Below are 20,825 nucleotides of genomic sequence, written 5' to 3'. Positions count from 1 at the left end.
GAATTTCTGAATGTGAATTACTGCAATTAAGACCAGTTTTGTTCTCACCATAGCTCAAAAAATCCTTTTTATCCGTCCTTCTTATGGTATCCTGTGCATTCTTCTCTATGTTTTCTTCCAATTCTTGTGTTTCTTGATGTCTCTCAGCCTCTGGAAAACCAAACAAAACATTATTATTAGACAGTACTCTAATGAGAGTGTGCATTCCTTTATACTTCTTATCAAAGCAAAGAATTTGAGGATGCCATACTTCATAAAATTTTGTTTTGTACAAAGCTAATTATTCTTCCTGTGTTTTACTTAAGGCTCACTATTCGACTTCATTCTACTTAGAAGAATAAAAAAGTTGCTGTGAAATCACTTAAGGATACTGTTGTTCCATCCACAATTCTTCACTAGCCCTTATATCAAGGACAAAGAAACAAGATTGCAGCCAAACCTATCTAAAATGTGATTTGACAAAATGTACAGAACTAAGAAGGAATTTAAGAAATGTTAGCTATACACAAGACTCAACATCACGGGGCAATGATGCTCTAATTTCAGTATTTATACATCAGAAGGTTCCTCAATTCCCAAATAAGCAAATAATAGACACTAAGTTTAAAGCCAGAAGAGATTACTATACACTAATAGCTTACTTTGAAAATAGATTACAAAAAAGCAAGCCTGAAACTTAATGAGTGAGGTATATGAAACAAGGACTACGAGGTTAAGAAAATTTATGAACTACGTAAAAATGCAGGTATGCGGTGTGATAGCAATCTGAAAATGTGTTGGTGAAAAGCAGGCAGTATTTTGTAGACTCTGAGCTAAGTCCCTCTAGAGTCAAAATGTGTGCCTGACCCCAGCCAGGTACCTCATATAACAATGACAGCTGAGTACTGCCCATAATCCTTACTAGAGAAATAATTCAAATAGCATACTCTACTAAAAGTAGAGTCATCTCTACATAAAGAAGTAGAGTCATCTTTACCTATAAAGAATAGTTCATTTAGTCAGATCACACCACAATTTGAGTTTCTAAAATATCATGTCACAGAATTTAAGGACTGAAAGGATCTGTAATGATCACCTACTCTAGCCTCCTACCTTACCTACTGTGACAAAAGGTCCAGAGATGTCAAGGGCTTTGACCAAGGCCAAGCTGAGATTAGAAAGAGGTTTCTTATCTCCTAGATGAGCTCATTCCATTATATTAAACTGCTTCTCACACATTAAACTGCATTTTTAAAACGATGTTTTCTTCCCCTACTCAGTGAACCTGCATACCACTGAAATTGTGATGGCACATATCAGTCCATATACAAATCCTATCATTTGCTCATTTAACAAATATTTATAAAGTCACTTTTCTGTGCCAAGAGCCACAGAAACACAATGAATGACACATAGCCCTTGTCTTCACTCAAGTTAACAGTAAACTAATGCAATGCATATTTGATACCAGTCATTGACTTACACTGAAACATGGAATTCTAGCCCGCAGTCAAGTCCAACAAAAACAATGTCTTACATTTTATATTCTTTTGCTCTGGCAAATAGGTATTTCAGGCTGAGCTTTCAGAGTACTTATAAAACACAAATCCACACAATCCAACTCCATAATATCACAGAAGGTAAAAGCTGGAAGAAACCAGCTGGATATCATCTTGTTCAACTTCTTCACTTCTACAAATAGGAAACTGAAGTACCAGGAAGTTGGGAGATTTGCTTAAAGTCGCCCAAGTTAGGAAGGGATAGGGCTGCAACTAGAATCTATCTCTCTTTAGTTCCAGTTAAAGACTTGCCACACTGCAACTATTCTTCGTGAGGAAAGACAGCATGCTGTTCTCCTTAATATACAAGTGGGGAAAATCAGGTATAGAGAAATAACTAATTTGCTCAAAGTCCTATAAAACTGAAATATGACTAAGTTAAGGGTACCGGCTCAGATGGTAAAGGATCTGCCTGCAATGCAGGAGACCCAGGTTCAATCCCTGGGTTGAGAAGAACTCCTGGAGGAAGGAACGGCTACCCACTCCAGTATTCTTGCCTGGAGAATCCCATGGACAGAGTAGGCTGGCAGGTTACAGTCCACGGGGTCACAAAGAATCAGACACAGACCCTAACACTTCTCTTCAAGGGTACTGTACCACTGATGCTGGTTTTTAAACATACCTATCTCTTGATTCATGTAGCATTTAGATTCCCCCAAAGTAAAAGATTTTAAAAAGTGAAAGGGAAAATATGCTCATACGAAATAAAGAAAAGGCCAGGGGTGCATTTTTTAAGTCATACCTGTAAAAAGTAAAAAAAAAAATCATACATACAGTAAATAAATAGAAACTGTTAAAAAATGCAGCTTATGTGTAAGTGGGAAGCATCTTAATGTAGTGAGCAGAATGAGCTAGCTTGAAAGTGAAAGCATTAGTTGCTCAGTTGTGTCTGATTCTGCAACCCCATGGACCATAGCCTGCTAGGCTCCTCTGTTCATGGGATTCTCCAGACAAGAATACTGGAGTGGGTTGCCATTCCCTTCTCCAGGGGATCTTCCCAACCCAGGGATCGAACCTGGGTCTCTCACATTGTAGGCAGAGCCTTTACCTTCTGAGCCACCAGGGAAGTCTTAGGAGATGAGAAACCTCATTTAATTTCAATGCAGTCATATCTCTTTGTGACCTTGGGCAAGATGCAAAGGCCTTAATCCTATGAAGTAAAGAGAAGTTCTCTGAAAAGAAGGGCACCACTTACGCTGTGTTCCCAGCGACAGAACGGTACCTAACAGGACAGGCTCAGGGCCTCCCTCACCTGGTGCCAGCAGTCGCTTCCTCAGCGTGTGCTGACTCTCCAGCCCTGCACTGGAATGGCCAGGGCTCTGCGCATCCGGAGGGTCAACGACTGGTGGCTCCTGAGATGCTCCAGGTCCATCACTGCTGTGCTCAGGGAGGGCTGCAGAGCTGCCCACTACGTGTGCGTCTGTTTTTCCTACCTCGTCACTTGGAGAACACTTGGGTTCTGGATCCACAGGGTCTTCACTCAGACTCTCTGAAGGTTGCTGATGGCCTTGTTCTCCACCCTGAAAACTCTGGCTGTTCTCACCTTCTGTATCCTTTAGGTATTTCCCACAATCGGTTTCATTTGGGTTTTCTGATTGAGCATCTGTATCTGTACTTCCTGGGCCAATTGTTTCTACCTCTTGGTGGCCTTTGTTAAGACCAGGGGCAGGGTCTGGGGTCTGAGCTTCCGCAGTGGTACTTGTAGTGACTGTAGTCTCCTGAGTATTTAGTGATGGATCATTTTCCAAATCCTTTTGAGGGTCTATTGAGACAAAAATTTATAATTTTAAAAATTTCCCTATATTTTTTATTTCAACAAGGTCCTTGATTAATAAAAATATTTATATAGATTTTTATGGCTTAAGAGGCACTCTTCCTAAACATTATTTCTCTTGACTTTCACTGAAGGTGACTGATTACCCAAATTTATTATCATGCTAATCTAACAAATAATATTAATTGAAAACTATTTTGAATGGCAAACCAACTTTTGGTAATATTAAATACATCCTCTTACCTAATGAAACAACAGATCTGGGCAATAATAATCAATAGCAACTGAAACCATTCTTTGAAAGACTGAAGAGGAATCTTATAATGAATGAACCTGGTTGACAACTCCTGAACCCACTGATGAATCTTAATACCACAAAAAGAAGGAAAATCAGACACTCCTAACTTACCGAATTCAATGCAATAGGAAGTACACTATACTACCTATGAGGTATTCTTGCCAAACTGAAGTAGAATCTGATCAAGCTTCTAGAGCTAATTACCAGTTTCCAAGAAACACAGGGATAGAGGGATACATTAAATTATGCCTCAGGAATGTAATCAGAAAAACCCAAAATGATTGAAATTCTGAGACAAAAGACTCTCTTTAGTAACAGGAAGAAATAAAAATAAATGGCAAGAAAAGATAAAAAAAGGAGGGGTGACCTATTGATAAGATACTTGAGATGCATCAACAATGTGTGGACCACATTACAGATCCAGGGTCCCACAGACCAACTGTTAAAGAAGTATTAATGAGACAATCAGGAAAATCTGAACACCAGCTATCTGATGAGACTAAGGAATTACTGGTTCATTTTCTAGGTATGATAAAGGAATTGGGGTAATGTTTTTAAAAAGGAATCTTTACCATTTAGAGATAAGTGTTCAAGTATTTTGGCTAAAATTATATGATATCTAGATTTTGTTTCAATACAATGATACGGGTATAAGGAGAAGTAAGAGTATAAATGAAACAGCGTTAACCATATGTTGACAGCAGATGAAGCTGGGTCACGGAATTCATTTCATCTCTCTACTTTTACATATATTTGAATTTTCCATAATAAAGTTTTTTTTTTAAAAAAAAACAACAACTGAAAATATGTATCAATGAAATGCAGTCTGTGACTCAAATATAAAGAAAAAAAAAATTAGAAACCCAACTGTGAAGAAAAAGAGATTAAGAGACAATTGGGGAATGTGAATACTGGCTGTATATATGAAGAACAGTGTGGAATAACAATTTATCTTTAGGTGTGAGAGTGCTATTTTGGTTCTTTTTTTTTTAATGTAGCTTTAAGAGATATAAACTAAAGTACTAACAAATAAAATTATATCATGTCTTGGATTTACACTTAAATATTTCAAGGCAGGTAACAAGAGTAGCATTACGTAGGTAAAACAAGTTAGATGTTGAGTACATGTGACTTCGTTATACTGTGCTATTTTATATACTGAAAAATATCCTTAATAAAATATTTAAATATGCCCTTCTCTTCCAAAAAAACTATTTCATATTTTGCCTATATTTCTTATATATACATTTAAGCAGGACGAAGAATTTAAATTTCATCTTTCCTTATAATTGAAAGATCCTGCTCTAAATATATAGCATATCACAGATAACTTGACTTTTAGAAATATAACTCTAAAGATCTGTCTACCATCTTTTTTAAGATGTATTTTCCCAATTCTACAGGAGTCTCTAAAACTTAACCTTCTTCATAATTAGGGTCTGGTATGATGGTAAAATTCAGTAAATATCAAAGAATAAGAATCATAATAAATCAAGCTATTAACTTCTTTTTTACTTCCAAACTTCAGTTTTAATCACCAGAGACTTTCTCTCTTAGCACAGCCCTAGTTTCCTACAGCACAAACTTCGTGCTGTACAAACGAGTCTTACCCTCTGGAGGATCCCTAAGTCCTCTGTCGGTCATATTTGAGTTCTATTTCTTCAGACTTTGGGGTACTTTCTGTTAGTATCTGGATTTCCTTGTAAAGATGTCTTGGTTTCTTCTTGTCCCAAGTCCCAACAGGCTCATGCTTCCCGTGGACCCAGGAAACAAGGCATATATACAGTGACTAAAACAAAATGAGAAGAATTAAAATGATTTTTTTATTCATACATGGGAAAAATGCCTAGTTCAGCTTTATTTACTAAATCTGTTTAGTGTAAGTACTATTTCCTCTCTGAAACTTTTCTAGTGAAGAAAAAATTTTTCTGGCTTTCATGAGGCTCATATTCCAAATCCTAGACGATAAATAGAAAAAAAAAAGCTTCAGATTATTAACCCTTGTAAAGATGACATAACCTCCTAATACATTCTAGTATGTCTGGAAGGATGTAAAAAGTAAGAACAAGTGACCAGAATCTTGAAGGAAACACTTTTGAAACTGAAATTAAAAGTAATTCCAAGAGTAAAAATTTAAGTCACTGCTGCGTTAATCACTGAAGATTTTCCTTATGTCTTCAATTTCTGTCCCATATAAATTTCTCAGAGTTTGCCTACCAGAAACTTCCATTTATCATTAACAAGGAACATGCACAGGGGTGACCTACAGATGAAGATGGCTGTCTTGGTATTAGGAACAGCAAATACACATTTGGAGTTTCGTCACTAAGAGTGGTTTTCTTACAGTATTCTTTTATAAAATACTTCTATACACTGCTTGGAGAAGTTGTGTTTGTTACTCAGTCATGTCTGAATCTTGGCAACCCCATGGACTGTAGATCAAAGAATATATATAAATTATTAAAAGCTGTGTACAAAAGGAATCAAAACCAGAGGTAACTTATAAGCAATAAAAACTCAATTATAACTTATATTCAGTTGGTGTAAAATGTAATTGCAGTTTGGGTCTTTGAATTTTAAATCATTATAACTAGGCTTGAATACCCCTTAATTAATCAAAATAGGAACCATTACAATCAACACATTTTTGCTAATGAGAAATAAGTTTCTTTATTCCTGTAGCGTGAAAATCTATGCGTCATGATTTGACAAACTCTTGGAAAGCATTTTCTGCATTCTGTTGGTTGTGGAAGTGTTTTCCCTGCAAAAAAGTTTTTGAGATGCTTGAAGAAGTGGTAGTCAGTTGGCAAGAGGTCAGGTGAATACGGCAGATGAGGCAAAACTTTAAAAATAAATAGAAAATCCAGCGAGAGAGGAGTCTGGTGGGCTACAGTCCATAGGGTTGCAGAGTTGGACATGACTGAAGCAACTAAGCATGCATGCATGTACCTCATAATAAAAACTAAACGGAACCTAGTAATAAATCTATAACACATATGTAAGGACTTTGGAGCAGGGTGAAGTTTATGGTACGTAAATTATACCTCAATAAAACTATTTTTTAAAAAAAGAACTTTTAGGGAGAAAAGTATTAAAACTTTACTGAAGAACATAAAAAGGACCTAAGTAGAAAATATACTGTGTGTATAGACAATAAGATTCAAGGCCATTTAATGCTAACTGTACTCATCTCACACACTAGCAAAGTGATGCTCAAAATTCTCCAAGCCAGGCTTCAACAGTACGTGAACTGTGAACTTCCAGATGTTCAAGTTGGATTTAGAAAAGGCAGAAGAACCAGAGGTCAAACTGCCAACATCCGCTGGATCATCGAAAAAGCAAGAGAGTTCCAGAAAAATATCTACTTTTGCTTTATGGACTACACCAAAGCCTTTGACTGTGTGGATCACAACAAACTGTGGAAAATTCTTAAAGAGATGGGAACACCAGACCACCTGACCTGCCTTCTGAGAAATCCGTATGCAGGTCAAGAAGCAACAGTTAGAACTGGACATGGAAAAACAAACTGGTTCCAAATCGGGAAAGGAGTATGTCAAGGCTGTATGTTGTCATCCTACTTATTTAACTTATATGCAGAGTATATCATGAGAAATGCTGGACTGGATGAAGCACAAGCTGGAACCAAGATAGCCAGGAGAAATACCAATAACCTCAGATATGCAAATGACACCACCCTTGTGGCAGAAAGTGAAGAGGAACTAAAAAGCCTCTTGATGAAAGTGACAGGAAGAGTGAAAAAGTTGGTTTAAAGCTCAACATTCAATCTGGTCCCATCACTTCATGGCAAATAGATGGGGAAACAGTAGAAACAGTGGCTGACTTTATTTTTGGGGGCTCCAAAATCACTGCAGATGGTGACTGCAGCCATGAAATTAAAAGACACTTGCTCCTTGGAAGAAAAGCTGTGACCAACCTAGACAACATGTTAAAAAGCAGAGACATTACTTTACCAACAAAGGTCCGTCTAGTCAGAGCTACGGTTTTTCCAGTAGTCATGTATGGATGTGAGAGTTGGACTATAAGGAAAGCTGAGTGCCAAAGAATTGATGCTTTTGAACTGTGGTGTTGGAGAAGACTCTTGAGAGTCCCTTGGACTATAAGGAGATCCAACCAGTCAATCCTAAAGGAAATCAGTCCTGAATATTCATTGGAAGGATTGATGCTGAAGCTGAAACTCCCAATACTTTGGCCACCTGATGCAAAAAACTGACTCATTGGAAAAGACCCTGATGCTGGGAAAGATTGAAGGCGGGAGGAGAAGGGGATGACACAGGATGATACGGTTGGATGGCATCACTGACGTGATGGACATGAGTTTGAGCAAGCTCTGGGAGTTGGTGATGGACGGGGAAGCCTGGTGAGCTGCAGTTCATGGGGTCGCAAAGAGTCAGACACAACTGAGCAACTGAACTGAATGCCAATTCCCTCCAAAATAATCGGTAAGTTCACTGCAATTTGAAACAGCATCTTCAGACAATTTTTTTATTGTTCTATGTTTCTTATGGAATGAATGAGCTGATCCTAAAATTCACAAAAAGCAGTAACGAATTAAGAATCAAGATAATTCCGAAGGAATAAAAAAGAATTCTGAAAGAGGGAAATCTTTACCAGATATATCAAAACATTAAAAATAATAGGGCACTGGCATTAGAACAGAGAAACATAATAGCACAGAACAGACAGCCAAGAAATATGTACATACTTAAGTAAAGGAAACTGAGTGACAAAGAGAATGGATCAGTCAATAAACAGTTTGGGGACAACTGATTTTTCAAATGGGAAAAAAACGAGATTTCTACCTCCACAAAAATCAACTGAAGATTAGAGACCTAAATGTAAAGTGCAAAACTTTGAAATTTTCAGAAGTGGGGAATACCATTATAACTTCAAGGTTTTCTTAAGCCAAATATAAAAGACATACAAACCATGAGGGGAACAAATGTGATGACATTAAAAAAGTTAAATCTCTATACAAATCATCAAAATCAAGGTTAAAAGATAAATTCACTGACTAGAAAACTATCAGCAACACATATAATCATCAATGGAGTAATGTCTAGAATATACAAAAACTACCCCAGATCAGTTAAGAGACAAATACTGCTATTTTGCTTTTTAAGCAGGCAAAAGAGATGAACAAGCAGTTAAATAAAAAGAGGACTCTTATGAATTGCTAAGAAATGTAGGCAAGGAAATGCAAAAATTAATGATGAGATACCATTTCACAACCACCAGATTGGGTAAAAAAATGTAATACCAAGTGCTGGTGAGGATTTGGAGATACCCAGACCTGTACTGAGGAGAAGGCCATGGCAACCCACTCCAGTACTCTGGCCTGGAAAATCCCACGGGCGGAGGAGCCTCGTGGGCTGCATTCCATGGGGTCTCGAAGAGTCGGACACAACTGAGTGACTTCACTTTCACTTTTCACTTTCATGCATTGGAGAAGGAAATAGCAACCCACTCCAGTGTTCTTGCCTGGAGAATCCCAGGGACGGGGGAGCCTGGTGGGCTGCCGTCTATGGGGTCGCACAGAGTCGGACACGACTGAAGCGACTTAGCAGCAGCAGCAGCAGACCTGTATTGACAATGAAGCCACCTGTTGTTACAACTTGGGAGGGCAATATGGCAATACCAACTTGACACACACATTCTACAAATCAGCAATTCTGCTTTCAGACATGTACCTTACAGAAACTTTTCCTAAAGTGCCCAATGGTGTTTGGGCATTGTTAAAAAATTTGAGGAAAAATTGAGAAAATCTTAAATGTCTATAAATAAGGAACTAGATTTTTTAAATTGTGGCATATTCTTTAAATGTAATATTATATACAGCAGTTAACAAGTTATGTATCAAAAATTCATAAATGCACAATATTAAAGCCTTTATATAAAATTTAAGATGCATAGAATACTACATGTGTGTATGGGGTGTCTGTGCTCAGTCCTGTCCAACTCTTTGCAATCCCATGGACTGTAGCCCACCAGGTCCCACCGTCCAAAGAATCTTCCAGGCAAGAATACTGGAGTAGGTTGCCATTTCCTACCTCAGAGGGTCTCAATCCAGGAATCAAACCTGAGTCTCGTGTGTCTCCTGTACTGGCAGATGGATTCTTTACCACTGTGCCACCTGGGAAGCCTATAAATACTAGAGAGCAATTCAAAAATAATTAAACAGAAAAAAAAATGAACTAACTACTGATACATAAGATGGATGAATCTGAAAAATGTGATGAGGGAAAAAAGCCACACACAAGATTATATGCCAAATGACCCCATTTATATGAAGTTCTAGAATGGCCAATGGTCTACAGCGATGGAAAACAGAGAAGTGGTTCCAAGGGTAAGGACTACTGACTGGAAAAGGCCAAGAGTAAACATTTTGGGGCAATGAAAATGTTCTGTATTTTTACTGAGGTGGTTGTTGCATTTACCATCAAGGTTAAAATCTGTGCATCTTATCGCATGCAGGATATCCTCAATAAAATTTATTTCATGTAAACCTAACTGAATGCTTAAAAAAAAACATATTACTTGGAAACTAGGTTGCAGTCAATAAGCAATCTGCAAAGGAACACCAGAGATATATCTATAATCTTACAAGTGCTCAATATAAGCCTTTCTTATCACAAGGCACACATCATTTCTGTAGACTATTTCACTCAGACCCTTTGACACACACTGCTGTTCATAGCTGAACCAGTATTCCCTCAAGGCTACAAGGAAGAAATGGTATAATCACAGAACTTCTTGATGTATCTTCAGAAGAAATTACATGGTGTGGTATCTGGGAGACCTGGAGGCAGATTCCAGAGGCAGGTCAGTTTTTTTAACTGTGTCTAATCTATACCAGGAAATGCGTGCATTAGAAACCTCTGGACTGCAAAACAGAATTGAGGTAGCACCTCATTCTGATGGAAAATGGACATGTTGAAAACTTTTTGCAGCTTCAGGAAAAACCATCCATGAGCATCTCAACAATAACAACAGCAGCAACCTATCTTTGATGGTATATCTTGAGAATCCCTTGTACTGCAAGGAGATCCAACCAGTCCATTCTAAAGGAGATCAATCCTGGGTGTTCATTGGAAGGACTGATGCTAAAGCTGAAACTGCAATACTTTGGCCACCTCATGCGACGAGTTGACTCACTGGAAAAGACTCTCATGCTGGGAAAGGTTGGGGGCGGGAGGAGAAGGGGACAACAGAGAATGAGATGGCTGGATGGCATCACCGACTCTGTGGACATGAGTTTGAGTGAACTCCGGGAGTTGGTGATGGACAGGGAGGCCTGGCGTGCTGTGATTCATGGGGTCGCGGAGAGTCAGACACGACTGAGCGACTGAACTGAACTGAACTGAAAGAAAAAACAAAAACTGATGAAGACCTACATGCTTCATTTAGCACAGAGGATGTTTGCTTTTAGTGACTCCCTTACACGTTCAATTGTGAAATAATGGTTTTCAGTGCCCCATTTATAGAGGTTACAATGATTCATTTTTACACTTAAATAAAACTTAGCCTTATCATTGGTAGGTATCTTTGCTTCCCTGTGATCCTGAAATCTGCCTCAAAAACTGTTTTCCTTTAACTGTCTCCATGAGGGCTCAAATCAGGTTCAAGCAATAAGATTTTACTGTCTATGGAGAATATAACAGGGAGTAGGCTGAGGGATGCCTTCCTTAATTTCAATATCCTGGGACCTCCCTGAAGAGGGACACAGATTTGCCTCACTGCTGCTGCTTCTGTTGTGGATGCCCCGGCTCTTCCTTTTATATATTTATTTGGCTGCACTGGGTCTTAGTTGCGGCATGTGAACTCTTAGTTGTAGCATGCAGGATCTAGATCCCTGACCAGGGATTGAACCTGGGCTCTTTGCTTTGGGAGTTTGAAGTCTTAGCCACTGGACCACCATGGAAGTCCCCTGGCTTTGTCTTTTAAGGTGCACCCTTTCTGCTCCATCTCAATGTACCAATGATAATGCTTTGACAACCTGGTAGGTGTTCATTGTTTGGTACATAGAATGATCTCTGCACTGCAGTAATAAAACCAAGTTTAGCAGCCTGGAACACACAAAATTAAAAGTTGTAAGAGTGATTTTACAAATTGATGCATAACACAGTTTATATACAACTGTTCAGTTCAGTTCAGTCGCTCAGTCGTGTCCGACTCTCCGCGACCCCATGAATCACAGCACGCCAGGCCTCCCTGTCCATCACCAACTCCCGGAGTACACTCAAACCCATGTCCACAGAGTCGGTGATGCCATCCAGCCATCTCATTCTCCGTTGTCCCCTTCTCCTCCCGCCCCCAACCTTTCCCAGCATCAGAGTCTTTTCCAGTGAGTCAACCCGTCGCATACAACTGTTACTGAGTAATAAAATGTTGAAAGTGTTCAACTTTTTAATTGCAATGTACATTGTTTAAATGTACATAAAAATTAAACACATGATCAGAAAAGATACTAGTTTGCTTCTGTGGAGGAAAGGGTAGGAAGAGGATGAGAAGGAGAATGAGTTTCAACTGTCATCTGTTAAGCAGTTTTTAAAAAATGAGGTATACGTGGCAAAATGTTAGTATACTTTATCTATTTTTAAAATTACAGTTGATTTACAATGTGTTAATTTCTGCCATACAGCAGTGATTTGGTTTTATATATATATATAATATGTATACACATTTTCCTTTTTACATTCTTTTCCATTATGGTTTATCACAGGATATTGAATAGAATTTCCTGTGATGGACAGGGAGGCCTGGCGTGTTGTGATTCACGGGGTCGCAAAGAGTCGGACACGACTGAGAGACTGAACTGAACACAGTAGGAGCTTGTTGTTTATCCATTCTGTATATAATACTTTGTATCTGCTAACCCCAAACTCCCACTCCACCCCTCTCTCTACCTTCCCTCTCGCATTGGCAACCACAAGTCCACTCTTTCTCTGTGAGTCTTTCCCCTTTATAAGTTCATTAGTCATATTTTAGATTCTACATATCATCTTCCATCCATGGACATTTACACTGTTTCTATGTCTTGGCAACAGTCTTGGCGCTATGAACATACAGGAACATGTAACTTTTTGTTTTTGCCATGCCAAGAACCTTGCAGGATGCTCCCCCCTAGGGATTAAACCCAGTCCTCAGTAGTGAAAGCAAAGAATCCCAACCACTGACCCACCAGGGAATTCCCTATCTTTTTGAATTATAGTTTTGTCTAGAGTGGGATTGTTAGATCATATGGTAATTCTATTTTTAGTTTTTTTGAGGAACCTCCATACTGTTTTCTGTAGCGGCTGCATCAACTTACATTTCCAACAACACTGTAGGAAGGTTCTCTTTTCACCACACCCTCTCTGCTGCTGCTGCTGCTAAGTCACTTCAGTCATGTCTGACTCTGTGTGACCCCATAGACGGAAGTCCATCAGGCTCCCCCGTCCCTGGGATTCTCCAGGCAAGAACACTGGAATGGGTTGCCATTTCCCTCTCCAATGTATGAAAGTGAAAAGTGAAAGCAAAGTCACTCAGTCGTGTCCGTAGCGACCCCACGGACTGCAGCCTACCAGGCTCCTCCATCCATGGGATTTTCCAGGCAAGAGTACTGGAGTGGCTTGCCATTGACACCCTCTCTAGCATTTGTTATTTGTAGACATTTTTTCTAAGAAGTGTTGCTTTTTCTAACACTTTTATTTATTTTCAGCTGCACTGGGTCTTTGTTGCTTTGTGGGCTGGGCTTTCTATAGTTGCAGAGTGTGGGGGCTACTCTTCCTTGGGATGTGTAGGCTTCTCATTGTGGTGGCTTTCTCTTGTGAAGCACAAGCTCTAGGGGGCGCAGGCTTCAGTAGTTGCAGCAAGTGGGCTCAGAAGTTGTGGCTTGTGGGCTCTAGAGCTCCAGCTCAGTAGTTGTGCCACGTGGTCTTAAGTTACTCCTCAGCATGTGGAATCCTCCCAGACCAGGGATCAAACCCATGTCTCCTGCCATTAGCAGACAGATTCTTATCCACTGTGCACCAGGGAAATTTCATTTGTAGATTTTTTTAATCTTGGCCATTCTGACTGGTGTAAGGTGGTACCTCATTGTATTATAGTCTTGATCTGCATTCCTCTAATAATTAGTGATGCTGAACATCTTTTTCATGTGCCTATTGGTCATCTATATGTCTTCTTTGGAGAAATATCTGTTTAGGTCTTCTGCCCATTTTTCTTTTTTTCTCTTTCTTTTCATAATTACAGGAGATTTGGAAAATACAGAACAAAATTACAGATATTTCCACTATTTTTTAAGTAGATAAATTTTTTATTTGGAGCTTTAATATAAAACTCTCAAAAATTATCAAATGAATATACAGAAAAGTAGAATACAGTAGATCTGAAAGCACCATGAACCAATTCAACATAATTAAGATTTATAGTGTATGATTTTAATCTTTATTTCATGAAATTTTGCAACTGTTTTGTCCCTGTATATGTTTCAGCGTCTCCTAGTTTATAGAAACTTGAATAGAATTTGTATCCTACTATTGCATGAAAATTGCCCATTTTTTAATTGGGTTGTTTGTTTTTCTGTTGTTGTTGAATTGTATCAGCTGTTTGTAGATTTTGGAAATTAAGACTTTGTCAGTTGCATCATTTGCAAATATTTTCTCCCAGTATGTGTTGTCTTTATGTTCATGGTTTCTTTTGCTGTGCAAGAACTTTTAAGTTTCAGTCAGTTCAGTTCAGTTCAGTCGCTCAGTCGTGACCAACTCTTTGAGACCCCATGAATCACAGCACGCCAGGCCTCCCTGTCCATCACCAACTCCCGGAGTTCACTCAAACTCATGTCCACAGAGTCGGTGATGCCATCCAGCCATCTCATTTTCTGCCATCCCCTTCTCCTCCCACCCCCAATCTTTCCCAGCAGCAGAGTCTTTTCCAGTGAGTCAACTCTTCGCATGAGGTGGCCAAAGTACTGGAGTTTCAGCTTTAGCATCAGTCCTTCCAATGAACACCCAGGATCGATCTCCTTTAGAATGGACTGTTTGGATCTCCTTGCAGTCCAAGGGACTCTCAAGAGTCTTCTCCAGCACCATGGTCCTATTTATTTTTGTTTTTATTTCTATTGCCTTGAGAGACAGACCTAAGAAAATATTGGTATGATTTATGTCAGATGTTTTGCCTATGTTCTCTTCTAGGAGTTTTATGGTTTCATGTCTTATGTTTAAGTCTTTAGAACATTCTGAATTTACTTTTCTGTATGGTATGAGAGTGTGTTTCAACTTCATAGATTTACCTGTGGCTGTTCAACTTTTCCAACATCACCTGCATTAGAGACTGTCTTTTTCCCATTGTATATTTTTGGTCTCCTCTGTTGAAGACTGATCACAGGGGTGGGGGTTTAATTTTGGGCTCTCTATTCTGTTCCACTGACCCATGTATGTCTGCTTTTCTACTAATACCATGCCATTTTGATTGCTGTAGCTTTGTAGTTTTGCCTGAAGTCTGGAAGGGTTATGCCTTTTCCTTTGTTCTTTTTTCCGTAGGATTGCTTTGGCAATTCTGGGTCTTTTATGGTTCCATATAAAGTTTAGGATTATTTGTTCTATTTCTGTGAAAAATGCCATGGGTAATTTGATAAGGATCACATTACATTTGTAGACTGCTTTGGGTAAGTATGGCCATTTTAACAATAGTAATTCTTCCAATCCAAGAACACAGGACATCTTTGCTATGTTAATGTATTTTAGATCTGGGTGCATAGGTGAATACTATTTTCAGTACTTTTCTATATGATTGATGTTAATAAGTTTTTTAAATGAGTAATAAAATGTAATGTATTAGCTTCAGTGAGGACAAGTTTAAGAATCAAAACAAAAAACCTGTAAGGGCTAACTCTGAGCCCACACACAATGAACTTATGTTACAAAGGCACACTTCAACAACAGTTTCCTATGCATTCTGTCACAACCAGCTGAGAGGAGCCAGGACAAAGGAAAGCTACTCTGAAGAATAAAACTGGGGCTGGGAGAGCAGTAGGACCTTACCCAACCTCTATTCCACCCTGGAAACTTCAATCTTACAATGTACGGACTTAATATCCCTTCTATTTTACAGATGAGGAAACTGAGACAGAGAAAGGTTAAGAATCTTACCCAAGAACACGCAACTAGTAGAGGCAGAATTAGGATTTGAACTCGGGTGACTTGAACTCAGGTGATTTGAACTCAAATATTCTGACTGTGGGACCCTAGCTGTTAACCATGATACTAAAACAACAACAATAAAATCACACACTACTACTACTACTATGAGGCACTCCAAATCTAGGTTTGAATTGTGACTCTAGCTCATATGACCTGGGAAAATTTACACACATTCGACTTTTCTCTAATTGCTTTTTTCAGCATTGTGTAAAGTCTCTGGTGATAATAAATCATATAATAAGTTAGCTATATCTACCACAATTATAACTATCCGTTCATAAATAGGCCTCAAAAAATGTGACAAGGATCTGCCTTGGGTCATTCATCCTCTAATCCTCTTAATCTTCATCTCAGACCACGTGACTCATACAACCACAGGCTCAGTGGAGCTTAATATGGCTCACATCATTCAAAACAGTGGATCATCTGTCATGAGAATTAATAAGATAAATCTTGTCCTTCATCAGAAAAGATTTAAGACATTTTTGATAATTTAGCATCCAGTTCTAACAGCTGGCCTTAATCCTTCTTCTAAAACTGAGACTCTATCTTACCCCTAGTTCTAACTTTTGCCTCATTCTCTTGTACCTCTCCTCATCCTAAAGACTTACTGTGGTGCTGATTGATAGACATGTATCATATTTAAACCTCACAACAGTATGAAGGAGGTATTATTACACAACTTACTTCACAGATGAAACTGGACAAAGAAAGGTTAAAATGCCCAAGCTCATTTAATAATGTCAGAATTAGAAGATAAACTCAGGTCATCTGGCTGCAAGGCCATTATTTTTCCTCTATAACAAGCAGTTTTCAAGCTGTGTTCAGAACACTGCATTGAGACTCAAGGGCTGCCAGGGGAGACTCCAGAGATAGTGGGGTATGGCTCTCAACTCACTTTTACAGACACGTGTATTATGATTGCCACCTACTCTTTGGATGTCATGGAATTCTTTGTTGCATGTGTGATTGCCTGGACTATGTTCTCCTACAGCTTAAGAGATGAATCTTAAATCGGTCACCCACAACCCAAGATAGTCTTCTCTTTAGTAGATACTTTCCATTAAATTTCTACTCCTAGATCTGCATTAAAGTAACAGGAAGTAGTTCTGGAAGTCATTTTAGAAATGGCCACAATTACATGTAAGTAATATTATCAACTCTCCCAGAGGATGGAAGTGGAGCTTAATATGGCTCACATCATTCAAAACAGTGGATCATCTGTCATGAGAATTTTAGGAATACACTTATACTTTCAAATTCATTATTCATAACCATGAATGAGTATTTTAGAATAGTCTGCAATGTTTTAAACCCAGTGAAGTCCTACTAAAGACCTAAGTTGAAAAGCTATGAAGTTTCCTAAATTTTCTCCCTTGCTCCATTTTACGACTTCTACCACATGATGTTATTTCTGAGTGCTGACTGTATCAGGTATGTGATAATAATCATGCATGAAGGCAAAGTACCCTTCTTAATGTAATATTAAAATTAGTATTTTTGATTCCTTTCTCTTGCCCATATACTCACAAAGTTTATAATGACACCCTACAGAACTGTTTAAGGGCTACAAGAGAGCCCTCTCCACAAACAGTTGAGAAAAATGTGGCTGAGTTATGACCTGAAATATCAGCAGAGTCCTTCAGTCTGCTGTGAAACCTCTTTATATGTCACTGGCAAAGTACAATAACTACCATTATCTTACAGTATTATGAGCACTCTCAGTTTCTAGTCTTTCAAGCTGCTGCTAAGTCACTTCAGTCGTGTCCGACTCTGTGTGACCCCACAGACGGAAGCCCACCAGGCTCCCCCGTCCCTGGGATTCTCCAGGCAAGAACACTGGAGTGGGTTGCCATTTCCTTCTCCAATGCATGAAAGTGAAAAGTGAAAGTGAAGTTGCTCAGTCGTGTCCGACTCTTAGCGACCCCATGGACCGCAGCCTACCAGGCTCCTCCATCCATGGGATTTTCCAGGCAAGAGTACAGGAGTGGGGTGCCATTGCCTTCTCCGAGTCTTTTAAGCTAGATAACTAAATATGATGGATATGCTGCTATGGTATTTTTCAAGGTATGGTTCATAGAGCATCTGCATAAGAATCTTCTGAGGCACTATTAATAAAATGTAGATTCCTGGGCCCCATAAGAAACCTTGGAAATCAAAACTTCTGTAAGATCAGGAAATTTGCATTTTTGACAAGCTCACTGAGGCACTGACTTGAAACTCAACTGTATAGATAAATCCATTTAATGTCCTACTGTTTAAGAATGAGATTGGTTAAAACAAAAACAAAAAGGCCTTTCTCTATTCTTTAAGTGAAGTGAAGTCGCTCAGTCATGTCTGACTCTTTGCGACCCCATAGACTGTAGCCTACCAGGCTTCTCTGTCCATGGGATTTTCCAGGCAAGAATACTGGAGGGGGTTGCCATTTCCTCCTCCAGGGGATCGTCCCAACCCAGGGATCGCCCAGGTCTCCTGCATTGCAGGCAGATGCTTTACCCTCTGAGCCACCAGGGAAGCCACTATTTAAGAATGAGATTGGTTAAAACAAAAACAAAAGGACCTTTCTCTATTCTCCTGAATTGAACATAAGTAGTGTTTTTTGGTGTGTGTCTAAAAAAGTTTAGGAGACAGTAATATTGACTACAATACCATCCTCAAAAGCAATACCTCAAAGTAAATTTTCACTTTTTAGATAAAGCTTTAGGATAGTGTAGTTCTTAACCAAGGATTAATAATAAACTAATTAGTCTTCACTCAGTATAGCAGTCCACACACAATTTATTCAGCAATAGAACAGAAGAGAACGTCAATCATGACAGACATAAGGCAGATACAGGGTAGATCTCTGGGGTACATTCTTTATACAGACTAACAAATGACTTTTAACAACATGTGGCAGGCATGATTTGTTACATACCAACAGCCATTCATTCCTCACTTCTTCCTAAAAGAGCCCTGATTTTATTAGGGGAGACAATGTGTCCTATCCAGGCAATGTCAACTCCATTCCCCTCTGTCAGATTTCCCAGGCTCCCTTGTGAATCAAGGATGTAAGGGGAAATCCCTGATGTAGTGAGATGTAAGGAAAAATCTGAGGGACTTTTGAGAGAAAGATTTTCTTCCCAAATAAAAAAGAGAGACTTGAAAGGACAAAGCTTTTTGCTCCCTCCTTCCAGCCTTTGAGAGAGACTGAAATGTCTGGAGCACTGACAAGCTACACTGTACTCACCGAGAAAACAACCATGAGGACAAAAAGCCAACACAATGAGGATCCCAGAGGGGAAAGACAGAACGAACCTGGGACCTTGAGAACAGTGTTGAGTTGCTACATAAGCAAGGGATTATTTAGCATCTTAAGTGGAATTTTTAAATTGTTAAGTGGACTCTGAGATGTTTTCAGCTGCTTTTTCCAAGTTTCTTAACTCAAACTCTGGTTCCATGATTCTTATGAACAAGTGAAGGCCAGAATGAGGCCAATGTCAGCTAAGTCCTTCTTAGTTCTAAGAAAAATGCTTCCCCTAAACTGTTCATAATCTATATGGAGTCAAGTTTGATAACTCCTTCTGTCACCTAGCTCCTAATACAGGTACTTCTCCATTTCCAGAGGAGGGCATTCTAAGTTCAGTCACCACAAAGAGAGGATAGTCTTTGCTTACACAGAGCCAAGTAATTAGATAGTGGCATTTCTGCATATTATTCTGTAACGTACATAGGTGTTGCCTGATTGAATGTGGTTTCTCTGACAGTGACCAGTTAATAATGTCAAAGCCACACTGAGGATAAACCAAATAGAGCAAATGATGAATATTTGGTTAGATATGAATAAATTTTACATAGATATATATAGTTATCACTGATTATATATAAGAGGTGGAATTTAGAACAATATAGATTCTTATTAAACGTCTAATTGTTTTACCGGAATAATCTAGAATTCAGCTACAAGGATGCTTTCCCACAAAAGTTATTACTAGAATATAATTAAAGTACACACAGCATGAGGCTTCTCCTCCAGGACTACCTTGTCATAATAACATCAATGATTAGGCTGTGGAGATTTTGAGGAGGAGCAAGCTAATTCCAAAACATAGGAAATATGGATTAGTCAGGTTCCAGAGGAACAGTCTGGCTTGGACTATTAATTAAATTCATGCTGAACAAGAGATGCATAGACCCTGGAAGCCGATCCAACAATTTAAGCCATTTCCCAAAGCAGTGACAGTCTGGATCAGATTTAGAAAGGAGTCATTTTTCCATCTTCCTTGGGCTACTAGTACAAAACCCTCTAGAGTCTCCATGATCTTGACTGTTTAAGAAGTTATTTGCTTTGGCCAAGTTTTTTGTTTAAGGTTTTGTCTGTCCTCGTCAGGATTAACTGTAGTGCAGGGTTAAAACCAGCGACTCTAGAGTCATGTATTCTTTTTCTAACCAGTGGAGGACCCAGAAGAAATGGGTGGCAAGCTTTTTCAAAGGTCCACCTGGTAAGATTTTGAGGAGCCCATTCAAGTGGGAAAGACCAAGGAAGAACAAGGCTTCTATTAGCAGGATTATCAGGATAACACTCAGGGCAATAATCAGCTCTGTTAATACGGTCTAAGAAGACTTGGTAACATTCATTCTCAACCAGTTCAGTTTGGTACAACCAATGCCCTAGTTCTAAACTAGGGAACCACTGCTGCCCACAGTCAGGGCAATGTGAATTGTCGGAGAACATTGGGACCTGGAGAGACAACACAGAAAGCAAATGTGACAGTGAGAGGCAACAATGATAATAAACAGACACACCCACGTAACCAGACCTGCTACAGTTTCGGTTTAGCACTTTCTCAGTCCAACCACCATTACTTGGAGAGAGTAAAATCTGGCTTGCACCTCCGTGCAATTCTTCAAGATTTCGTTGTCTATTTTTCACTCACTCGTAGCCAGTCTCCAAACCCAGGGACTGATCCAGCCTATGTTAACAGTCACTACCAGCAGCACAGATGTCACAACAGCGCCTTTAAATCTCAGCTTCT

General features: G+C 39.0%; 2 protein-coding genes across 5 annotated transcripts in view; both read right to left on the bottom strand.

Annotated features, from left to right (window-relative positions):
- LOC129551327 (torsin-1A-interacting protein 2) overlaps positions 1-20,825 on the bottom strand; it is a 46,357-nt gene that overhangs the window by 6,985 nt on the left and 18,547 nt on the right. For 3 of the 4 annotated variants that reach the window (XM_055419175.2, XM_055419170.2, XM_055419173.2), the window contains 3 exons: positions 5,221-5,399; positions 2,791-3,300; positions 49-150 (listed from right to left, as the gene is read on the bottom strand). In XM_055419175.2, coding sequence (XP_055275150.2) covers positions 49-150; positions 2,791-3,300; positions 5,221-5,254 — 646 coding nt within the window. In that variant the 5' untranslated portion in view covers positions 5,255-5,399. Of the gene's footprint in view, positions 1-48; positions 151-2,790; positions 3,301-5,220; positions 5,400-20,609; positions 20,740-20,825 lie in introns of those variants that run through there. The other variant, XM_088845296.1, reaches the window with a different exon arrangement.
- Positions 12,551-20,614, bottom strand: LOC148775105 (torsin-1A-interacting protein 2). The gene has a single exon (XM_088845298.1). It carries the CDS (start codon positions 20,522-20,524, stop codon positions 20,129-20,131), a length of 396 nt encoding a protein of 131 aa, XP_088701424.1. The 5' UTR covers positions 20,525-20,614; the 3' UTR covers positions 12,551-20,128.

This window comes from Moschus berezovskii, chromosome 17 (assembly GCF_049115385.1).
Source record: "Moschus berezovskii isolate FMDL1 chromosome 17, NW_MosBer_1.0, whole genome shotgun sequence".
Taxonomy (NCBI): Eukaryota; Metazoa; Chordata; class Mammalia; order Artiodactyla; family Moschidae; genus Moschus; species Moschus berezovskii.
Note: the sequence above shows the minus strand (reverse complement) of the source record. Positions and strands in the feature narration are given on the sequence as shown.

Excerpts from the sequence above, each read along its gene's own strand:
- LOC148775105 (XM_088845298.1), bottom strand. The coding sequence starts at position 20,524 with ATGTTCTCCGACAATTCACATTGCCCTGACTGTGGGCAGCAGTGGTTC.